Consider the following 15,092-nt stretch of genomic DNA (forward strand, 5'->3'; position numbering starts at 1 on the left):
TGTAAAATGCAGAGAATAGATAGTAGCAATGTTTACCTCTTAATGGCTGTTGTAAAGATTAAATGAAATGAGTCATATAAAGCATTAATAGTGTTTGGCACATGGTAAGCATCTATTACGTTTAATTTTAATTGTCATCATTCTTACTACTACTACAATAGATTACACTCTTAAAACTCACTGCTCCCTATCACTATCTTTACGGCTCATACTTTGACGAGCTACTGACTTAATACTTGTGAATCCATTTTGCCCATGACTGTGGCTAACCACAAATGCAGCGTAAGAGCTAAGAACTCACTCAACCCCTTCTCTTAGGAGAGTGCAAGATTAAGACTCCTGTGAATTTCTGACATCCTTCTCTTGAATCACTTGCTAACAACTCTTTAGTACAAGAAATGCCAAATGTCTAAAGGAACCATATTATTGTATTTTTAAATCTACCACAACCATAAGTACTTGAGTTGAGCTGAGATTTTAAGGAAGGTGATAAGCCAGAAGAAGGGAGGAAGAGCATGTGTGTTCCAGACAGAGGGAACAGCATGTGCTACATAAAGCTCTGAAGCACAAAAGAATCCAGTGTGGAAAAGAAACAAAGGAGGCCAGTGTGGCTGGAACAAGTTCAATTAGAGAAGAGGCACAAGATGAAGGAAGGTACCAGATGCAGGGGTCAGACTGGGAGGAGTTGTGGTAAAGAGCTTGGCTTTCTTCATATGTCCAAGGGGCACCCAATTAAAGGCCTTTAAACACACAGAGTTACCCAAAGTGAGTGATGAGCAAGCTTTGTTAAATATGAGAGTGCTAAAAAACAATCTTAGGGGAAACTTTTCCAGGTTGAAAGCCTGGAAGTTCTTGTTAACACTGCCTCTGCATGTATGAAGATGGTGCAGTTTCTCCAAAAACATCAGCTGGCAGCAGCGCTATGGGTAGACACCCTGGAAGGCCAAGAGAGATCTTAAAACTCACAGGGCCACGGCCACCGCTACACATCTACGAGTTTTTCTCAGCGTTTCCTCTACCACAGACCGATACATTCCCTAAAACTCATCTGCCTTCAAAAGTTGTTTATGGAAAACTCCCTACTCCAAACCCAAGCCTCCAAGGGCCACAGTCTCTTTACTAACCTCTTCTTCCTCCAGTTTTCGTTTCTTCTCTTTCTTGATATCTTCTGTTTTAATTTTCTTAGGTTTATAATCAGCACTACAAAGGGGAACATGAATATGCAATTAACACAACTTTGACACAGTAGTTCTCACCAACAGGATCAGGACCTCCAAACTCCTCTTGGAGGCTTCGAATGCAGGTATGACTATTCTTAGCTGGACATTCTACAGTCAGAACAGGAATGGAGAAAGAAGGCCTGACCAAGGACCAACAGTTACAGTCCTACACAGAACAAAACAAACAATTTATACTACACACAGGCCTGGAAGAGAAGGGGAATGGAGGGCTATCTGGAAACAGACACCACTAGAAGATGAAAGTCTGGGAACCAAATGCCCAGCAACAATGGCTACCACAAGGTAACATCTGGCTGGAAAGGGGAGGAAAGAAATACTGTATGCATTCTAAATGAGTACAAATGAGTTCACCAAGTAGTTCTCTCCTCCCTTCCCATCCACTTTCTACCACAAATCCTCTGTAGATTCCTGAAGCATAATAAGCTATACAAGACTGAACATAAGGAATAGAACTTAACCTCACGGAATCTCAGAAAGAGGTACACATAAGCCTCAAATAACTATTTTAAGAGCAATTTTATTATCTCTATATACAGAAACATCACTTAGAATTCACTGACAGGCACAGATCCTAGGAAAAATTGCTTTAACAGTGAAAAATTATCTGTGGTAGGTGATAAATTAAAAGCAACTTAAATAATTTAAATATTCTTTATGAATTCTGTATTATTGGAAATTCCTATAATAAACAGGCATTACCTTTTAAATATGAAAAAATAATAAAAATATATATTCTCCAGCTAAGCCTCACACTACTTATTTGTTTAGCAAACCCTGCATCTCATAATTCAAAGATAAATAAGTTGCCCAGTCCATTAATCACAAATTCCAGATGACTAAAGTCAATTAATGCAGTTTTTCTGTGTAATGGAGAGACCTAGATCCCATTTATTCTTTAAACAAATCCTTTTTGTTTTCAAAAATCAAATAAAAAATACTCACTCATCCTCTTCTCGAGGCCTCTTTAACGGCTTTATATCCTCTTTAGGAGGAGCAAAATAGCCATCATCTTCAGGTTCATCTTTAATTCGTGGTGGACTAAAGAGGGAAAAAAACTAATGAGTTTGGGAATGTCTATATTATTTTAAATAATCTGAAGTAGGAATAAATCATCTCACTGAGAAGTAGCTAAGATAAGGATTAACAACATGCATTTGTACTTATTGTTAAAGTTTTCTGTAAGCACTTCTTTTCACTTAGTATCTCACTACAACCCTGTGAAGTAGATAGTACTGTCCTCACTTTACAGATGAACAGGCAATATCAAGATCGGGGATCAGGATTCCTTAATCTAAGTCAGTATTCTTTTCTACTGCATCTTAGCTGCCTTTGTCAGCATGACCCAAACCACAACAGGAACAAACTTAATTGTTCCCTCACCTTGCAGGAGAGATCTACTATATATCTAAATCCTTGAATGATCCAAACTGATTATTCTAGTACCCCAAAAGCTAAATATAATTTTACAAGGAAGGGAATAAAAATTTATTTCCCAAGAACCTTAAAGTTCTAATGGAAACTAACCTTAGTTACATGGGAAAATAACTAAGCTGACATTACAACAAAAGAAGGGAATGTGCTAAATGAGAGAAGAGGCCATGAACAAACTGAAGCCATTCCAAACCAAATCCAGTCATTGTTCAAGTTCCTCCCTTGGTTTACTTAGGTTATACACAGAAGAGTGCCTTGCTCTATTTTTAAGACTTTTTGCCTTCTGAATATATAAAAAGATGGTTCTGTTAGACAACTATTTTGAACCAGAAAGAGGAAGGAACAAGTGGGGGGGAACCCATGAGACCAGCAATCACCACAGCCTTGGGATGTTCCCTGGCCTGACACATCTAGGCAGAACCTCACTGTTCATGGCCAGAAGCACCTATGCAGCTAAGTAACTCAGTACAGAGAATGCCTCCCAACATGAAATCATCCATCTCTAAAGGGTCCAAGGGATAAGCATCCAGATTCAGCTGCCAAGGACAGTCAAGATATTCGTGGGGTTTCAATGCTACCACACCCCAAACTCTCCAAGCATACTGGATCCCTTTGCTTGACACAGAATCTGAATGTTTAAAGAGATTAGCTTTTCTTCCTTGTTTCTGCACATTCCTCAAATGCCAATCTCTATATCTGCTTCCCCTCACCATGGAAATCACTAACATAGCATCAAGAGTCCAGTATCTCCAAACGCTTTGCACCAAAAGGAAAAAACATTGCCACTGACCCAACTAGTTAAGTAAATGCTAGATCCTAGTACTGTCATGGGTGAAGTTAACAACATGTGGGAAGGGTTACTAGGGCTGAAGGAAGAACTTCTGAAACAATTTATCAGAAAACTGTGTTCCACCCAGGAAAGCATTTGGATTGTCTACAAAGACAAACATGTAAGCCAGCAAGAAGCCCAGCAAGGTGAATATAGAGACCTGCCTACAAGACTGTGTTCCTAATCTTCTAACATGGAAAGTCTGAAACTGAATCCTGGACTACACACCAAGTCCAGAGTCTATTTATACCTTAGTGTTAGTTTATAAAAGTCCTAGGTGGTCTCTTGGCAGGAAATAGCCACCCAGTACTCACTTTATCTAAGAAATCAGAACATCTAGGGTAGTTTTCAGCTCTAATGCTTCTTGAATTATTATTCCACATTCCTGTAACAGTTACAAAATATGCCTGAAGAGGGCACCTACTTCTAGTCAAGGGACTCAGAGAACATGGCAGAATTTTCAAAAATGTTCCCAAATGAAATTGAAAGTTCAGAGTTTCAAGGAAGCAAAACTCCCCAACACTTTGTTCTAGTCAATGTGCAAACTGTTCCAACAACTCCTAGGAAATCCATTCTGTCATTCAATGCAGCAAGTGAGAATATATGATCATAAACTTATTTTTTGAAACTGGAGGGTCTTTTTAGGGAGCTGAGGCAGATGAGGAAAACAATCAAAATGGCAAAAATAGTACAGAAAAACTGACCTCTAGACTGTATGCATTTTCCTCTTCTTGAAAAGAGATAACGCATTCCTACTCAACTCTACACTTATCCTTCAAATGCAGACCAACTAAGCTTCTATAGTTATAGATGAGCCTCAGAATACAGTAGTCCACCTTTTTCCAGAGGGCATATATTCCAAGACCTCCAGTGAATGCCTGAAACTATGGGAAGTACTGAACCCTGTATGTACATCATAATCACTCCTATACATACATACTTATGGTAAAGTTTAATTTATAAATCAGGCACAGCAAGAAATTAATAGTAATAAAAACAGAGCAATTATAATACACTGTAATAAAATTTATGAGAACATGGTCTCTTTCTCACTCAAAATATCTTATTGTACCGTACTCACCCTTCTTCTTGTGATGTGTGATAAATGCCTACGTGATGAGATGAAGTGAGGTGAATGACACAGGCGTTGTGGCATAGCATTAGGCTACTACTGACCTTCTGACAATGTCAGGAGCATCACCTACTTCCTGACCGTGGTTGACCATGGCTAAATGAAACCACAGAAAGCAAAACTGTGGATTAAGTTGGGGGGGGCGCAAATGGGGGGAAGACTACTGTATTACTAAGGAGGAATTCAGAGTAGGGTTTTCCGGTAAACTCCATACTTACTACTGACTGAGTATGATGTTTCTTTTGGGGGAGATGAAAATGTTCTGAAATTAAGATAGTGGGGTAGGGGAGGTTGTACAACCTTGTGAATTCACTAAAAACCAATAAACTATACACTTTTAAAGGGTGAAATTTCTGGTATGTAAATTGTATCTGAATTTTTAGAAATTTCTTCCCCACTCAAAATAGCCTTCTGGAAAACGTACTGGTCAGTTTCACTAAATGACACTTCAGAGATGCTCAAATTAGCTTAGACCAAGTCCTCTCACTGCCAAGCTCCCTGGAAACCCAGCGGGGGCCTGGTCAGGACATTCTGGGTAAGTTCAGGTGACACGACCACACGCACAGCTGGTCGAGAGGAAGAGCAGCCCGGCAGCAATAGAATCTTACCTAGAGAAGCCATTTTCCTTCTCCTTTTTTATTTTTGCATCCCCAGAGGCTCTAACCTGAAAAGAATAGTAACTGATTAGTACCTTGAAGGGACTAAATCTGAAAAAGCCTTTCTCTTATTTGAGAACATTTGGCTTCAATTCTTGGAGCATCTTGACTGCAGACTCACTCTTACTATTAGCAAAACTGAGCAGGGGAAGCAAAGGTCTTGACATTTTCCTAAGACTCGTTTTTTACAGTTCTTCAGGGTGAATTATCCAATTTACTGAGAAATGTTTCCCCTCAAAATGGCAGCTTTTTACCTTTAAATGATGGCAGGTCCCCCTCCCTCAATAAATATACTCTCTCTCTCAAGTATTTGCCCTTGGCAGTGCAGAGAAAATAAAAAACAAAATGGAATAGTCTGTTTCCTGCCTTCTCTGATTTAGGCAAAGTATATTCACATTCCCCCTCCTTTCCCAGACACACATGGTCTTTCAAAACTCTTCAGACATACAAAAGGATACAAACACATATATATGCACATGCACTCACACACGTGCACACACAAATATGGTATCTCTGGAAGAATACAAAAAAATAGTGGATATAGTGGCTGCCTCCAGAAAGAGAAAGGGCAATGAGCAAGGGGTGAAAGGAAGGTGTAATTTTCTTTTCTTTTTTAACTCCTGACCCTGAGATCAAGACCCGAGCTGAGATCAAGAGTCAGATGCTTAACTGACTGAGCCACCCAGGCACCCCAAGGAAGGTGTAATTTTTATTACATTCCCTATTTCATATTGCCTGAATTTACCAAGTACCAAAATTACTTTCTCAAAAACTAAAATAAAAACATTTTTTTAAGTTTTTTATTTATGTAAACAATCTCCACACCCAACATGGGGCTCAAACTCACGACCCTGAGATCAAGAATCACACAGGCTCTTCTGACTGAGCCAGCCATGTGCCCCAAAACGATTTTTTATATTTTTTATTTTTTTAATGATTTTATTTATTTATTTGATAGAGAGCAGGAGAGCACAGGCAGAGGGAGCGGCAGAGGGAGAGGGAGAAGCAGGCCCCCCTGCTGAGCAGGGAGCCCGATGTGGGGCTCGATCCCAGGATCCTGGCATCATGACCTGAGCCGAAGGCAGTTGCTTAACTGACTGAGCCACCCAGGCACCCCAAAATGATTTTTTTTTAAAGTCTATACACCATACCCCTCATTTGTAGCCAGATGAACCTAGAGATTTTGAGAAGGCTTATACTAGTGATACTGGAACCAAAAGCCACAAAAGCACCAGCATCACTGAGTTTTCACTCAGGAAGGACCTCATTCAACAGAAGGCCAACATGGCCCTAGGCCTTCTCCCAAAACCAGAATTTTCCCCATGAAAGAACACTGGCATTTCCAGAAACCCTACATTCTTAATTTACCTATTTGCCATTTAAAGTAAGATAATGATATGGATAGATCTGGTCCTGTAAAATTCAGTAGTAAAGGGCTTTGGTTTTCATAGTTTAAGACTGTGACTGATGCTTAAGTCTCCTGACAGAGACCTTTTCACTCAAAGGCCAAGGGATCTTACTGTGCAGTGAGGGTACTTTCATTACCTGCTTTTAAAGATAAAGAAAATGAAAAGTACAACCCACAGCCCTTCCTTCCCAATGGAAAGTTCTGTACCTTTTCCTCCTTTCGTTTTTCCTTGTCTCTGTCTTTGTGTTTGTCTTTATGCTTTTCTGAACTTCCATCTTTGTGTTTGGTTTTCTCCTTCTCTTTGTGTTTCTTTTCAGAATCTTTATGTTCACTGTAAAAAAAAAAAAAAAAAAAGAAAACAAAAGAAAAAAAGACACATAGAGTCAGCCCAGATTTAAGGACCACAAGGGTTTATTTCACAAGATCAACTCACAAGATAGCTTAAGATAACATGAAACCATGGAAACTTACAATGCTTTAAATAAACAGTCCTGACAGAAGGTTCAAGCGGAGGCTCTTGGCAACTGGACTTTATCTTGTTTGATGTTTTTATTTTTTCGAAGGAGCAAAGGAACCAAATAGAGAAACGTGGTCATTCTAAACATACCAGGAGTTTTTTTTTCAAGTGACTACGAATATACAGCAAGCCCACTGTTTCTACAACATTCTACCAGCAAAAACTATGACGATGAAAGCTCCAAACTGAGCATTCAAATCTGATGTGAAAAGGTAAAAACAATTCACACAAAAAAATGCATTTGGTGGCTCTGTGCAGTGAACAGCCCAACAACACAGTAGATGTTTCCTGCTAGCTTTAACTAGGAAAAGCTAGTCACTTCTAGATAGGGCTTATAAACCCTGCTTGGTCCTTCCTTCACAATAAGAAAAGACCTAGCTAAAAGCAAAGACATGTCCTGCGCTAAACATTTAAAAGCCTTTAAAGGGGTTTGTGGACATACTGGTAAGCACTGTAAAGGCACTGCTCCTCTGGAAAACTAAATATGACATTAGAAAGCAAGAGCCATTAAAAAGGCTCATACCCTAGTATCTAGCTCCTGGAAATCTCTCTTGGAAAATAACACTACAAATGATGTTCATTTTGATGTTTTCCGTAACAAAAAACAAGAACAAACAAAAACCACCAAGAAAGGAGATACCACCTTAGTAAGGAACAAAAGGGGGAACCTGTGATGTATCAAATTACACAGCTCTTATGCTATAGTTTGTGAGCCCTATGAATATATATATATATGGACAATGTTTATGGCCATGCATGGAGAAAAAGGAATATATAAAGGGACTGCAACTATATAAAAACACGCCTGTGGGTGGACAAAGACTAAAGAGGCAATAAGCAAAAATCACAAGCTATAGTTTAGGGTGGCACAACACTGGAGGACTGTTTTCTTCAGTGCACTGGGCAGGCAGTTTAGGAACCTTGTTCACTGCACCAACCGATAAATTCCACAGGTTAACAAAAGGGACTTGAATTCAAGTGCTGTGAACTGGGGAGCCCCCCCAAGCCCCAGACGCAGGAGAGCTGGCAGCAACCCCAGCTCACAGACACAGGCCCAGAGTCAGCATCGGTTCCTGCCCTTCCCGCCGCCACAGACTGCATCTCCCATCTGTCGTCACATTTAGCCCTCAGGCCAGAAAAAGTAGATTTTACTAACAATGAGCTCCTAAGGTTATATCTATCCATGGAGTTTGTTCTAAAGAGATTTCACCAGCACACCTGGGTACATCAAAAGCCAAAAAGGGAGAAACAAATGACGGCAACCAGTTAGGTGAGAGCCATAGAACCTAGATCAGAAAAGCATCTGCTGTCACACACATCTCTGAGCACAGCACGAAAAGAGCCTCAACTCAAGATAGGCATTTGGGTAATAATAAGCAGAAGCAGGAGGACAAGGGGACTAGAAGAAACAGGACTACAGGTTTAGGAAGATCCAGGAACTGTCAGACTGAAAGAAAACAATGCCCACTTTCTCTTGTTTATATACTCCTCCCTCTATGTTGCTCTCATTGGGTTTTTATTTAGATGTGCCACACAATGAAACAACAAGTTTCTCCATGAGCAAACTTTTCCTTTTAACTCATGAGGGCTGCACCTAGTTCCAGCGTACATGGAGGCACATGGTCACCAAGTTTCCTACCAGGCTTCTTGTTCTCAGCACAATTATGATGTCACTCTCCACTCAGTGTGTTCTCAGAATCTGTTTTTACCAAAATGCAATGTTTTACCAAAAAATTATCCTGTACTTTGTACAAAAATGACTCCCAACCTTGTGAGCACGCTTACTCCCAATTCTCATTAAGCTCTCCAGATTCAGAATGACTGGTGAAACAGCAAAGTTGCCAGACTGCAACAGATTCTTCAGGAGTTTAGACATATGAGATCATAGCTTACACATATGAAATCCTATCACCAGCAAAGTGTATGAGCTTACTATTCCATTTTACAAGCATTGTAGTTTTATTGTTTTAAAACATTAATTGTAAGAGGAATTAATGGTCATCTACACAATTTGGAACAATTACATTCACAATACTGATGGATAAATACCTCCCCACACAGTAAGAAAAACTTCCCACTTTATAAGAAAGCATTGTGCTTGCATTTTCACATACATTATTCCATTCAATCCTCACAACACTCCTGTGAGGAAGACTTTATTGTCCCCTTAGACTGATTGAGAAACAGTGATTCAAAGTCTAATTCAAAGTTACAATGTTAGAAAGAAGGGAAGCTGGGATTTGGATTTAACTCAGTATTTCCGTCTCCAAGTTCAGAGCACTTTCTGCTAAATCAGTACCATCACATGTCCATGAAATTGATATCTACCATTTGAAGTAGATTGGTGTTAGAGACAAATGCATGGCCAGTCTGAGATTTGATATACATAAGGTCAAAACTTTATTTTACCATCAAGTAGAAACTCTCTAGAACAGAGATCTTGGATATCTGAAATGGTAAAAACCTTTGGGATAGCTGCTCCTTATTCTGTCTTCCCATGAAACTATACACGGTTGATTCAGGAATCTAAGTTTAGGAACGCTCGATCTTTCACTATGTTCTACCTTCCCCTGTTCTCTTTCTCAATGAAAGCAATTCCTAGAAAGAACATTAGTCCGCTTCACTAGCAACTGGCTTTCTGGGGCACCTACCTGTAAGTGTATACACAGCCCTCCAGTTTTCAGCTTTGCTATTTGTTATCATACTGAACAGAGATCAGGGAAGAAGTCAGCAGACGACAAAGCAATGAGACAGTACCCAGACCACCCCCAGGAAAGTGAAAAAAGTCAATTATTTCCTCTGCCTACTAACCAGAGAGAAATCTATTCAGGAAATTCAAAGTTCCTGCTAGAGTAGTAACCCTGTCATAGGTCGTAATTAATCAAAGACCAGAATGAGATGGAACTATCAACGTGCCCTTCCAAAGGAAATCACTCTCCTCTATTCCCAACGGTTTAGATAGAAGAGAGCTGGGATGGGTTTTTATATACTAAGCGAGCTCAGATGATTCAGGACTGAGGACATCTTGTGGTACAAGGCATCCCACTGTAGACTTAAAAATTTGTGTTTATGGAGTCCTGAACACAATACTAACAAGTCTACTTGTCAAATGCGTTCCTGTTCCTGCCTCCAGAAATAGAGCACAGAGTACTGGGAGTCCTACCCCCTCATTTGGCAGGAGGGCTGGCAAAGAGCAAGACCCAGTGTCAGTCTTTCCTAGGAAATCTACCTGAAGTTAAGTAGCAAATGCATTTGGGGGACAAAGTCCTGTGATACAGAAGCATGTCTAAGGCTGTGCACCATGGAAGGTTAGAGGCAGGATTTGGCCAGTGGTAGAAAAGAGAGTCAATCTGGGATCAGTTAGACTGACTCATCATCATTCAGGATTTCCTAACATGTACCTCTTTTTCCAAAAGGCTTAAAACTAGTTTGACTTTCATGGTGGCTTAAAGAGCAGCATCTTTTCCACTGATAATGAGTTGACAGAAAGTCTGACCAATGTAGAAGAGGAGTTCATATGCTGACTGTTTTAAGAGATGTTACCCTCTTCTTTACACTGATCCTGCCACTTTTCCATACATAATAGACACAATATGTCAAAGTCACAAAATAAGCTTCAGTAGAACTGAAGGCTACAATAATGGCCAGTTCAGAAGTAGTGCACAGATGACTGAAGCACTAGAAAAGCTTCAGTGGGGCTACAGAAGAACAACAAACCAGAAGAAAGGCTTACTACTGACCACAGCAAGAAACCCAAATATCTGAAGGAAAAATACACTTTGGGGTGCCTGGGTGGCTCAGCCGGTTAAGCATCTGCCTTCAGCTCAGGTATGATCCCAGGGTCCTGGGATCAAGCCCTGCATCAGGCTCCCTGCTTAGCGGGGAGTCGGCTTCTCCCTCTCCCCCCCTCCACTCGTGCTCTCTCTCTGTCTCTCTCACTCTCTCTCAAATAAATAAAATCTTAAAAGAAAAAGAAAAGAAATACATTTTAAGAATGAGTGTAGTCAGGGATACACTGAAGGCCAAAATACAGATAATAGCTAGCATTCCTAGAACCTCTGTAATGGTCACATTTTTGGATGAAATACGTTCATTGTTAGAACTCTGGGAGAGAAAATACCAATTATTGGCCAGGTTCAGAAGCTGACTCCTTGGCTCAGGGCTCGTGTCTGTCTGGGAATAAGATCCACCACACTAGCAGAGCCTGGACAAGCAAAAGTCAATGCCAAAGAGAACAAATGGAAAGATTCAAAGCCACATCTCCAGAGTGTTCATGCCTGTCTTATGCTTCAATCAGCTAAATTCCACCAAGGAAAAAGGTAACCTACACTATTTTTAAAGTGATAGTGAAAGTCTATGACTTCTGCTGAGGCTGAGCAAAGAAGGCTGACCAGGGTTCCTGTAAGACACTGAGGCAGAAGTGTAGAAGTAGGGAAATGGCAGTAGGAAGCTAGGAGGAAAAAATATTTTTCTTTTGGCCCAGGAAGGCACTTGCTACCCCTTTAAGTGGAAAAACAACAACAACAAACCTGTGTCTGATATTCTGGGAAGCTAGGATACTGGCTGTGGGAAACCATTTAAATCTATTAAAGAAAACAAAAACAGTCTGTCCTCTATCACCAATAAAAATATTTAACAGATATTTGAATAGCATTAAGTGCCACGCACTCTTCTTAACAGTTTAAATCCTCATAACAAAACTCTGAGGTATTAGTATCTCCATTTTACAGATGTGGAAATTGAGACACAGAAAGGTTAAGTAACTCATCCAAGGAAACACCTCTAATGAGAGGTAACAAGGATTTAAACTCAGGCAACCTAGCTCCAGAATCATGCACCAGACCATTCTGTTACATAACTTCTCAACAAAACAAAAAAGAAACACTGCCAGAGAGAGAAGGAGGCTTTCTATCTTCTGAGAATAAGACTTAGCCACTAATGGCTAAGAGAATAAACTCATCCTGCTACCAGCCCGCTCCTCAGGGCAGCAGAGCCCAGCAGCATGCAAACCAATGGAATCACACGGGATTCCTATGCAAGAGCCTTGAAGAGATTCCAAGCTGTGGAGGAAGGAGAGACTCATGGCCCCTTCAAGGAAAGCAGGCAATTATGGCTTAAATAACATTTGCTAAATTAAAAATTCTAAGCAAATTCAAAGGTTGTCTCTGGGAAAAGAATGCAGCAGTCAGTTCCTCAAAGATTCTAAAAAATGAAGATCTCCTAATGCACATCACCGTTACAGGTTACTAAATAAAATCACAAGAATTATGAAAACTTGTAGTGGAATGGAATTTTAGAAATTATTTATAGACCCCTCATGCAGTTGGTGGCTAAGTCCTCTATCTCCCTTTCTCAATTATTTTCAATGACTTCTTGCTCCCTTCAGATTCAAGTCCCAACTTTGTGAAATAACATTTAATAGTTTTGCCTCTTGGGCCCCATTTTCTATCCCACCTTCTGTTAACCCAGGGTCCACCTAACTGGATTCTTCCCAGAGCAAAGTACATCACAGAGTGTCCATGTTTTTATAATGCTTTTCTCACTGTCTGGAAATGCCATCTTTCTAGCCATCACCTTCCCTTGTCACGATCTTAACCATCTTTCAGTGGCTAGCTTAAATACCCTTTCTACCATGAACTCTTAAAAAAAAAAAATTATAGTTCATTATAATGCAGCTAGATATAATTGAAAACTAGGGCTCCAAATTGGATGTTATCGATAAATACTAAATTAGATTCAAAGATTACCAAAATCGACAGCTCTAATTTATCTGAATGATACGCTACCAGGATTTATGCTAATCACCACCACCATCATTTCAATTATTTAGTATGTTACCGTTTCCAAAGAGCTTTCATCTGCAGAACTCCACTGAACTCTCCCCAACAAACTTAAAAGCTTGGCCAGACCGATACTGCTATCAACACTTGACCAAAATGGGAAACAAGACCCAGAAGTTAATAAGACACACAACTAGTAAGATGTAGGACACAGTAAATGGTAGAACCTGGCCTCTCGACTTCTATTTTTGTGTGCTTTTCACTGTATCACAGAATCCCACGTGAATGGTGATGGTACTTCAGTTTCCTCCTTTCTAAACTACCCAACTTCTCTACCTGCTCAGGTTAAATGTCCATTTCTCCCCCCAGACATGGTAAAATATGGGGATGTGCAGATAAATGAAGGACTTTGGCAAATAGTTCACAAATAAGGGAGCAAAAATGTCTTTTAAATTTGATTCTGTTAAGAAAAACTTCCCCTGAGAACTGGTTGCTTAACTCCAGTGCATTTTCCTAGGATCCTACATTCTCTCAATTCTAATTCAGGTAGAATTTGAAACTGAAGGGAAAGCAGAAACCAAAAGCATCCTTATCCTCAGATGTTTCTCTCATTGACTGTACAGATTAGCACTGCCAACATGGCTGGAAAAGCACTTCCCTTACTATCTCACAGCAGTGCTTTTCTGTCTTCCCTGGCTTTCCACACATTTGTCACTCCAGCCTGAGTGCCAGGCTTACAACTGGCAAGAGACACACAGTCAAAAACTAGCAGGAGGGGGGGAAAAAATCTACCAGGAAGAATCTTGTTTTTCACATACGAAGTCCTTTATTTCTAAAGATTCTTTTTTTTTAATTTATTTTTTTGACAGAGAGAGAGGGAATACAAGCAGGGGGAGTAGGAGAGGGAGAAGCAGGTTTCCTGCGGAGCACAGAGCCCGACGCGGGGCTCGATCCCAACACCCCAGGACCATGACCTGACTGGAAGGCAGATGCCCAACAACTGAGCCACCCAGGCACCCCATGAAGTCCTTTATTTCTAAAACCAACCCCCACCACAATTGCTTTTAATAGTGTTGTTTATATAAGTTCTAGTATTGAAGATAATTTATAGCGAAGAATGCAACTTTTCAAGGAAAGTATCTGGTGAGATCCTACAACCCCAGCCCAGTGATTCCTTAGCATCTAGAAAGAATATTCCTTTGGTTTCTTTTGGGAGGATTTATATATTTTTTACAAAGACTTGAAGTACTAAATATTAATGCTAACAGAGAGAAGCATTGTCAGAGACAAATAACAGAAGAAATTATTTTTATTTGACTTTGGTATAAACTCTTCCTGCAATATTTTAAGGCCAAAAAGGCAATATTTGGAGATGGGGTTTTCACAGGGTCAGAATTTAATGAGATTAGTACTTCTACTGCCAAAACCTTCCAGACTCGGGGCCCAAAGAGAAAGAGGCAGTGCCTGAAAGAATCTGGCATTTTATAATCTGAGCTGCTAACTGCATGCATATGAGAAGGAGATGCTTGCATTTACACAGTTTAGCTCCACAACTAACCTTCCTTAGGGCAGATTTTTTTCTTTTTACTAAAAGGAATAATGCAGTGGAGAAAAACAACGATTCAGAAACCCTGGTCTCTCATCCTTGCTCTGCTAACACACCACCATGTGACTTCGGGTATGTCACCTCAGACTCCTGACTACACAAAGAGATAAGACAGAATGATCTTTTAATACCCTCTCCTTATTTTGTACCTTAAGTAAGAACAATACAGGAGAAAGTATATGACTAAGATGGGATCTCTTGAGGGATGGGTCCATATCCCATTCTGTCTCGGCAGAAAGGCTGGTGTCCCATTCTCTGACATTCCAAGTATGCAGCACATGTTACTATGTGGGAGAAAGAAGCCTCCTGGATTTGGGTCCTAAGTGTAGCCTAATGAGAAATGATTGATGCTTCTATCTAGCAGAGGAGGAAAGACATAGAAATACATTAGTATAAAACCTGTTTTCTTATAATAGCAACAAAATCATGCCAAATTGATTAGCAAATACTACAATAAAATGAAGCATTTTTTTAAAAAAGATTTTATTTATT

The 15,092-nt window shown here is 40.0% G+C and overlaps 1 protein-coding gene across 1 annotated transcript in view; it reads right to left on the reverse strand.

Moving 5' to 3' along the window:
• The window catches only part of TOP1 (DNA topoisomerase I), a 90,230-nt gene that overhangs the window by 39,059 nt on the left and 36,079 nt on the right, over window positions 1-15,092 (reverse strand). The window contains exons 4-7 of the mRNA XM_081832786.1: window positions 6,905-7,028; window positions 5,242-5,297; window positions 2,184-2,279; window positions 1,125-1,200 (exon numbers count right to left, since the gene is read on the reverse strand). Coding sequence (XP_081688912.1) covers window positions 1,125-1,200; window positions 2,184-2,279; window positions 5,242-5,297; window positions 6,905-7,028 — 352 coding nt within the window. The remainder of the gene's footprint in view (window positions 1-1,124; window positions 1,201-2,183; window positions 2,280-5,241; window positions 5,298-6,904; window positions 7,029-15,092) is intronic.

The sequence above is a fragment of the Leptonychotes weddellii genome, chromosome 10, assembly GCF_054177405.1.
Source record: "Leptonychotes weddellii isolate Sample4059 chromosome 10, ASM5417740v2, whole genome shotgun sequence".
In the NCBI taxonomy this organism is placed as follows: Eukaryota; Metazoa; Chordata; class Mammalia; order Carnivora; family Phocidae; genus Leptonychotes; species Leptonychotes weddellii.